At 34.4% G+C, this 9,666-nt stretch overlaps 1 protein-coding gene across 2 annotated transcripts; it reads left to right on the top strand.

Annotated features, from left to right (window-relative positions):
- Window positions 1-6,052: 6,052 nt before the first annotated feature.
- LOC106660858 (mid1-interacting protein 1-B) lies at window positions 6,053-9,232 on the top strand. Of its 2 annotated transcripts, none has more exons than XM_014383855.2 (2): window positions 6,053-6,402; window positions 8,133-9,232. In XM_014383855.2, exons 1-2 carry the CDS (start codon window positions 6,338-6,340, stop codon window positions 8,701-8,703), a joined length of 636 nt encoding a protein of 211 aa, XP_014239341.1. In that variant the 5' UTR covers window positions 6,053-6,337; the 3' UTR covers window positions 8,704-9,232. The 2 variants fall into 2 exon arrangements, with proteins under 2 accessions (XP_014239341.1, XP_014239342.1); XM_014383856.2 differs by lacking the exon at window positions 6,053-6,402 and adding an exon at window positions 7,693-8,066.
- The last annotated feature ends 434 nt before the right edge of the window (window positions 9,233-9,666 follow it).

Here is a 9,666-nt window from a genome sequence, read left to right on the forward strand (position 1 = left end):
CTTCTGTGGGGACAGATGACTCAAAGACGAGATATAGCACGTGTAAGGGCATAAAGGGGTTTAACTTTGTGCAGGACATGGCCCTAGGCCTTGTCCCAATCATTTTTCAAGCCGAACTGGGAGCCACAAAAACATGCCCACAGCAAATAACTAACAAAAATCTCAAGGGTTAAACAGTAAATAATAAGAATAATAATACTATCAAAATATGGCCAAGGTATAGAATAAAAGCAAAATTCCAACTTTGTCAAGCTTTCGACCCGGGCTTCAAGGCCATCATCAGGATGATATCTCTCAAAAAACATCCCTTCTCTTCAATAACTATCAATATTATCAGATAGTAAGTCTCCGTAAAGTCAACTCAAAACTGCCTAAGTGCCTAAAAAACCGGGATATACAAACAGCCAACGCCAAAGAGGGTCCCAGATCATGAGAGAATTTCAAGCAACGAGGCAGCAGATATGCTAGCTAAAAAGTTTGCATCGGAACAAACATAGACCAAAATACATATTGCGGTGTAAACTAAAGAACTGGAAACGACATTGAAAAAGGACTGGAATCTTGTGTAATGAAAGAAACGACAAATAAGGGACCGTATGTAAGTAAAAGCAAGCAAAGAGACTTCTCGTCAATCTGACATAGAGACTTGATAGATTATACAATTAAAAAAGGTAAAAATATGAAAACTAATTTAGTTAAAATAGGAAAAATAAACTCTCTCACTCACTTACTCTCTCTCTCTCTCTCTCTCTCTCTCTCTCTCTGTCACTCTCTCTCTCACTCTCTCTCACTCTCTCTCTCACTCTCTCTCTCTCCTCCCCCTGTCGCAGAGATGTTTAATTACTCCACAACAGTTATTCCCTGTGCTCAATCTTTGATAGTTCGTGAACTTGAATAAACAAAAAGAGGGATTGACTCACTCCACTCAGAATAAACCATTTTTGGCACATGCGAACGTGCTAAGTAACCCGAAATATGTCAAACGTAAGCAAAAGTGGTCATTTCTTGAATCCTTATAGAAAGCGAGCAGGCAAGCCGTCACTTGTAAGAAATATTTTGGACTTTACAAGCGAATTTCTATCCTCCCTTTTCCGTTTTCGGTGAAAAAGTGTCTTCCATTTCGTTTAGTAGCTTCTTGTTATGTCGAGGAAACGAAATTGTCCTCTCCAGACTCAGATTGGGCCACACCCGGTTCACAAGCAGACATCTGCTTTTTTAATGTGTACATGGGTTTTATAGAAAAGTGTTGATGTGCCTTACGCAGGTCATTCCATCCTTCTAGAGTAAAATAGACAAAATCGCAGTATGAAGGCAACTTCGCTTTTTGAACAATGGAGGCCAATAGGACCTCAATATTTATTTGACTATGGTAAATGCTATTTTAGAATGTAATTATTAGCATCAAGGATTGATTGATTGGCTATTGGCGAGAATCACCCAATTCGCTCTTTTTGACCTCGGCGGGTTAAGTTAGGATTATGACAATTATACACATACTATGTAATCTAATTGAGGTTCAGTAAGGTAGTCAATATTTCGCCATACTCTCAGGGTAACATTCGAAATAAATAATCACAAAAAGAAAACACAAAACGAGACATATAACCAGAACTATATACAATAAAACCTTTCTCCTCCAAAAATTAAAAAAAGAGACCAAAATACACGCTGTACCCAAGCCCAACTTTTACGTGACTTTGTGGTGTGTCAATCTAACATGGCCATATTATTAATAGGATAAGGATTATATACTCTTCTACTTTTGTACAAACAGAGTCGACAATTAAACAACCACTCGACAAAGGTTATACAGTATAGTTAGAGCTATAGATAATAATAAAAATATTTAAGTATTTAATATAGTACGGGTGTTTTATGATTATCGGATAATTTACACCAGTTTACGGCTCAAGTAATCGATAAGGCAGATATCTTACTTTAACTAATATTTGTAGATGTTTTGTCAGCCCGTTAAGTCAATCATCCGAAATTCTTTGAATGCATTTGAAAACATGTCAGACCATTATCAAGTTTTCACTGTGTGCCTATTCCAACAGTCAATCATTATCGATCATAATAGCCATCGACCACATGCTTAAATCAATAATTTTGAAAAACCATCACACTTTTTTTCCAACAAAACTTAACTATACATTTATATTTCTATTAATTCCTTGTAATTGGAAAAGCTTGAATTCACATTTTTGTCTTGTCTTTTATCTTTAAAAAAATATTAAATGAGGGATGGTTAGGGTTCAAAAGATTAAAACGTCAGGTATATAAATATTTTGAGTCAGGTTCAAAATATTAAAAGTTTGTTCGTAGTTATTCCGAAATCGTGAGATGCGGTCTGGTGTGAGGTAGGTTTCAGAAAAACATTTTCTTTATCGTGCCAACGTTTCGATCTTTATTGAGATCATCTTCAGGGCTCAANAACGCGTTAACTCATCTGAGGAAGGATTAAAATAAATCCGAAACGTGTGGATAAAAACTGGTTGTGGTTTTTTTGAGATGACCTATTATCCCACCTTCAAGAAGGAAAAATCATAAGTTCAACTAACTAAAGTTAAAGAAAACATCGTTAAATGAGACTGAAATCGTCATAATGCGTTATATTCACGTTGGTACAAGTAATGTCTCCATAGGAAAACTAAAACGGCGTTCAGAATAGGCCACAAGCGCAACATTCAAATCATGCGTTACATGCTTATTACACGACAATACACACTTTGTTTCGATTTTAAATAGTTAATTAAAAAGGTACGTTTTGCAAATAGGTCCTAAGCATTTCATTTAGCATAAATCGCATAACCATAGTATATTAATGTGCGAAATACATACGAACTTTTGTTTCTTTTTGTTTCGTGTGGGGAGGGTGGTTGGGCCTTACTCAACTGCGATTAACAATAATATATATTATTTATATGATATGTTATTTTTAAAAAATTATATGCTATGTAACTGTCGTATTTAACTTATGAGAAAGACCGATGAGAGGTTATTTTTTTGTTCTTAGATATGTTGCGTGTACGGACAATGAGTTATGAAGTTATACAACAGTGTTGCATTAATATAAAGACAAGACCGCTTTCATGCATTTCTCATTCACTGATTTTAGCCGCAGTGTGTCGGATTAATAGCAGATTAGATGTCCAAATCCTCACACAATGAACTTTAATGTTTATTTCTCTTAAAAAAAGCAAATGTAATAGTCATAAGTCAAAATTCCATTTTCAAAGTTTAACAATTTTCTCAGGTAAAATTTTCGTTCACTAATTATTAGGTAGAACACATTTTTTCTTGCTTTTAAAATGAATTGAAAGGTTAACTTGTTTAGTATGATTCAGGGATTTTACGATTTGTAAATCTTTCTTGTTTTTTTACCGTTCCAAAAAAGATCATAACTCGTTAAATATTAACGATAAAACAAATCCAATTATACTACTCAAATTCACGTGACATTTTACATTAATTGATACTGTTTCATTGTTATCCTAAGAAAACATAAAATTTTGTAGGTTAATCATAAAAAAGACTGATAAATCAAATTTCCTTGCAACACTTATTCTTCCACTAATTGAAATAATTTGCTGAACTATTACCATTCCTCAATTCACAAAATATTTTTATTTAGTACACGGTTAATTTTTTTTTTACTTTCGAATTCCAACTTATGCCCAAAAAACGTAAAATACGAGAATAAAAACGATGATACAGAAAATTTTAATATAATTTGCTTAGGTTCCTTTGTTATTATTTATTTCGATTTATTAATAAACTAATTAAAATATCAACAGATTTCCTCCTTGATCTGCGAGGGATGAACCTGCAATTTTGTCTTTACCGACCATTTTGGTCTGTCAGACGCGTTTCGGCAGTTCGCCAACTTCAATGTTTAATTAGGATAGGTCTAAATATTATTTTAAAGAGGGGCGATCACGATTTATTAGAAATTCATGAATGATGTCAAAAACACGTGGCCAATCACCTTATGGCGTTTGACCAAGAATTAGGAGCACCCTCACACCCTTTGGAACATAGCTGCAAATTGGCATGTCGAAACTGAACAAATCAAAAAATAAAGAACTAAAAAAAGAAACGACTACATACAGGATGAAATGAACAGGTGTAAAACATTCAAAGAGGTCCCTTAGCATCTCAACCAGGAAAAAAAATATTTCTCTCTAGAGGTAAAATTTAAGAAAAATAATAAAAAGCATCATGTTGCCAAGGCCAATAAGCGAAGAGAAATCACGAAAAGTGCTTAACTAACATTAGGTAGTGCACTTTCTGGGATATGGAAATAAAGAAGGGTCAAGTCACGTGGTTTGTTCACAGTATATCTGGCCGCAGTAGAAGAAAGGAAGACTATCGTCACCGTTGACCCGAAGTTAAAAGAATGGTTTGGGGAATAATTGCTAAATAATGTTTAAGTAATAACGATAATGGATTGATTCTGTTATATTTTTATCGCTGATAAACAAACATTAAAAAATAGATTAGATTTTCTTGGTTCACATGTATATTGAAATTTCGTGACATGTTTTTCAAGACATGCTCTCAAGTGTGGGCGAGCTGTCAAAATAAACAATCCGTATTGCACGGTTCCAGAAGAAATTTCAAAAACAAAGACAATTTGACAGATAAGCCCAAGGGCGCTTGGTTGACAAGAAGGCTGGGTCTTTTTTTTTATTGCCAGCACAGGTTTCCTGTCAAATGAGGAAGTGGAAAATGCACTAAAATTTAACACGATATGCACCTTTTATCTTTTTTTCGTGATTGTATTGGTTGTTTTACATAAGATATTTTGTTTGTCTAAAAAATCTGGCTTAACCACACGGTGTAATATACAATGTTTCTATAAATGCATTAAAGCAAAATATTAAAGTTATAATTTTTTTATGAAATGAATAAATAAATCAGACACATCTTTTTAAAAAATAGTTCTATCGTTTGAAAAAGGATTGAACACCACATTCACTCCATCATTTATCATTTCAATCAGACACATTTCCAACTGACCTCAACCCCTGTTGAATGCTGGATTTACACACTCTTCAGGCGTTCTGCACATCTGATTACATACAAAATGAATTATTTTTTAAATTATTTAACTGATGTGAACACTTTTCAAACTTGTAGGAATGTTCGGAAAGAAAGGTATTCATAATTTCCGTACCAGCAGTAAAGGACACTAAATCATTTTATCAAAATCGTCTGCAGAAATTTTAAGGCAAAGCAATTAATTAAGGTTTTAAGTTGAGATAAAAAAGTTAGTGTCACGTGACTTCACGATAGCTCAAGTGGTAGAGTAGCGGCGTATCAAGCCAAAGGTCGTGGTTCGAATCCCGCTTGTGCCATTGACATTTTTATCTCAACTTAAAACCTTAATTAATTCAATGTTATTAATTGGTCAAGCGGACCACGAAAAATAGTGGAATTAAGACAAATGTTGACATGCTTAAATGTACCAACAAAAACTTGCATTTTTTGTCACGTCTTGAGCCACTTATATATCGTGAGATTTCCTCTTAATCTCTGGGGTGATGAAACTCCTAAGTTTTAAAGAATTTTTTACTTATTGATTATCGTTTTGGATGGATTCTTTGTTTGGAATGTCACGCCTGCAAGCAATTCTTCCACCTAAGAAGACTCCGGGTATGGCATAAGAAATAATAGTCCAAATTTGAGTCATGTCTTAATAAATGTATGTTCCATTAAGTAACTTTTTCGTATAATTTGGTTGTATGTAGTATTTTAAAGATTTTTTTTACTTATTGGCTATCGGAATCGATGGATTCTTAGTTTGGAATGTCACGCCTGCAAAGCAATTCTTCCATCTCAGAAGTGTCCGGGCATGGCATAAGAAATAAAAATGCAATTTTGAGTCTAATCTTAATAAATTTATGTTATTGGATGGATTCTAAGTTTGGAATGTCGTGGAAATTTTCCAGACGGCCACATCCAAAGAAACCTCCCAGACATTTTTATCGGCGGGATTAATATTAAAAAAAAAGTGGGAAACAGTACGAACTTGACAAATAACCACTGTTTATCTCATATTTGGACAAAAAAACTAAGAAAAAAGACAAAAAGAAAAAAACCACGCCACCACTGGAAAAGCGTGATCGGAGTCGGCGTTGTAGAGGGGCGAGCGGCTGCGCTGGTGGGGGCCTGCTTAGTTATACCTACCCAGCTGATCCCTCCGCTTCAGTCTGTGTCCGGGAGCGTTTCAGTTTTTTACTTAGACCCCCATTTTTGAGTTCTATTTGAGTTCGTTTTATACTCAGTTTTTAATCAAAATCGGAGTAAAGCACGCCCTTTCTTTCATTTGGGAATGTTGACTCACGAATTCAGAACAAACGACGTATTCTGTGATCAATTGACTATGGACTCGAACAGGTAAATTTTTTTCTCTTACACTTTCTCTTGGGCGTGGTTTTTTAAAAAAAAATTTTTACAGGTTTTTTAAATACTTTTTTTTAAATGATAAAGTCATGTTTTCTTTGTGTTTCTTTTAATTTCTAAGTTTACACGGGTTCTGGGTTGTTTTAAAAGCCAGGGATTATTGACCGGACGTTCCTTTTGGAACAGGTTGGTTTCTCGGCTCTCTCGCTTGCCACACTCTGCATTATGCAATTCAGAAGCGTTTTTCAACACTAAAACAGGAAAAGGATACAATACTTTAATAAAAAATAAATTTCACATAATCAGAAAAAACAATAAAAAAAAGAATTCAAACCCTAACACATAACCTTAAAGCTATACCCCAGAGCATAAAAACAAAATATATCCCTATTTTAAAATACTCGAAAAAATATATATTTTAAAAAATTCAAAAGCTTAAAGAATTCTGACAGAATAAGAAGATAATTTGAAAGAAAAAATATTGAAATGACCTCCATTTGAAATGAACGAGTTATTCATGAAGAATTCCTATCAAATTTCGAACTTTTTTCCCTTCTGTTTTAAATGTTTAATGCTTTTTGCCGGCTTCAGATTTACATGATCGTTTAACCTTCACCCTTCGAAGGGCTACGCCCTGAATCGGTCCTTTTTTGATAATGTATTAAACAAAAATATAATAAACTGGGATTTATAAATCGAGGTTGTTTATTTTTTTGACTTTGAACCGGTTTCCCATGGATTCGGGGTATCAAAATTGTTTTTTTAAAATTGTTTTTACTTCGCTAAGGAATGAGCCGGCAAGCGCTTGCCAAAAGGGCCGAAAAGGTACCAAACAAGATTTGTTCATCTCTACGGTTTCGCCACATTTACTAAATCTAAAAGTATAAAGTAGGATTAAGGGACGTCGGTTTGGCGTTGACACGGCGTTCATCACTATAAGTTAAAGGTCCCGGGTTCGAATCCAGCAGCCTTGCTTTCGAACCCATACTTGCAGTTGGGCTTTTTTTTAAAAACACCGGCACCCCCTAGGGTTTATTACCTCCTCGTAAAACACACTCATAAAAAAAGTAATCTTAATTTCTTTAAATATATTTATCTCAGATTAATTCACTTAAAAATTTGCCCACCGCATGAACGAATCGATAGTTTCCTCCAATTTAAATTAATCTGCGAGTATTTTTTATACAGAAAAAGTAAAATGCGAGAAAAAGAATGGGATCCCTGATGGCAATCAAACTGTGGCCAGATGTTGACCTACAAGCGGCCTTCACAGTGTTTTTTTAATTTTTTTTTTTTCATTATTATTACTGTCCTTATGTAGTCTGCTATTTAAAAGGGGGAAAAACAGCAACAAAAAAACCTAAAAGAATCTTTATTTTAGAAAAGAAAACGTTCAGACTTTCTTCGGTTGTACTTGCTGACGCCACTGCGAATTTTTTGTCCAAACTAGGCGAACTTTTGAGAGAAAAACACATGATTCTTACAACAAAATTTTTTTGCTTTTAGTCTTTTGATTTGTTTAGATCCATTCTAGAAACTTGATACTTTTTTATAAACTTATCTACAACGTGGTGGGAAATTCATGGTTTACTAATGTGTTGAACTAAAAATTAAAAATGACTTGATAAGAAATGGGCCAATTTTCTGACCAATTATAGGTCTAGTTCAACTCATAAAAATGTCTTTAAAAAAAAAATTAAGTAAATTTCTTTTCTATGTTTTAGGCATTGCATGAGGAGAGTGGTCCCGCACAAGGAGGCTGAATTCTCTAGTCACAGCATCATGAAGGCTATGGAAAGATTCGTGCAGGCTGTGCAGGATATGGATGAGACTATCCTTGTCCCATCACGGCTTATGGATCTTGAAGTCGGTGATGCGAGTGACACAGTAGAGTTGAAGCCCAAGGGTATGTCCACTGACCTCTACAGGCTGTATATGATGGTGAATTGTGTGAAAAATGAACTGCTATGGGGAGCTAACAGCGGAGAAGTGGATGAAGAGGAACCCATCACAACCGTGGCAACTTCCTTGACAAAAGGCCATACAAGGAGGCCGTCTACTGCTTCTGTGGCTTCCACTCAATCTGCGACACTCAGTGATACAGACAGTGAAATGAGCAATGAAAATGACTCTGGTATCGAAGGAGAATCGGAAAGCAAGCCAGACTACACGAGGTCTGTTGAAACGAGTTTCCGAAGACACCTTTATGGACTGCAGCGGTCACTTAGGCAGATGACTGCTGCTGCTGCATATCTAACGAAGCGCTACCAGAGCGATATAGGAGCGAATCTCTGATCGAGTATGGATCGTTTATATACGACCTATTCCCTCCCAGTGCCCTGACTTTTGTCTGAGGATGTATAATGTAAGCTTGTGAGAGTGATTTTTGTTGTGATATGTTTAATCTGCATAATTACACTGTGGAGTTTAAAGCAAAATGTCTTTCCTTTTTATAGAGGTCATTTAAATAGTTCTACGCCATTGCGTGGTTATTATAAATGTGACACATTTTGAGTTTATACTCTCGCGCAGACTCTTAAAGGAACTCTCATTATATTTATATTTTACAATATTACTTTTTGCCAGTTAGTTTATCATTTGTATTATTCCTATGTTACAGCGACCTAGTCAAAACAAAATGTACACAGAACTTGTCTCATAATTCTATTTTTTATTATTTTATTGCTTAAATTATAATATTTAAAAGAAAAAAATAAGGCAAACAGGCATAGGTAAACTGGTGTTAACACTTTATTCAATCTGAAAATATTGTTCATACATTTGTTTTGCCACCTTAAATTGTTCATCCAGTTAATAATACTTTAAAAAAAATATATGTGAGATACAAAATTGATACTTGTAAAATAGATGCACATTTGTGTAGTGCCGCTGATCATCTGCTGGGCAGATTGATTGGCCAATCGACTGTGTAGCTAAGAATTTCTATATAATTGTATACAAATTTTAATACAAAAAATTTTTTAGAGAGAAAAAGGATGTATGTTATTCTCAGTGAGATATGTAGAGAAGGTTTCTTTTTATCTTTAAAAGGTGGCTGGAGTTATAATTAGAAAGTCATTTTGTTTGAGAAAGAAAAAATATTTGAAAAGAAATTTTATTTATAGCCCTGTTGTAAGTGATAAAACCGTTTTGTTTTAACCTTTGTTGTGTATGCCAAATAAAATGCTATTTTCTACAAAAATAAAAAACAAATTTTACTGACCCCATTGTCAAAAAAAAACATGTATCGATACAATT

The sequence above is a fragment of the Cimex lectularius genome, unplaced genomic scaffold (assembly GCF_000648675.2).
Source record: "Cimex lectularius strain Harlan isolate CLEC.00 unplaced genomic scaffold, Clec_2.1 scaffold122, whole genome shotgun sequence".
Lineage (NCBI taxonomy): Eukaryota > Metazoa > Arthropoda > Insecta > Hemiptera > Cimicidae > Cimex > Cimex lectularius.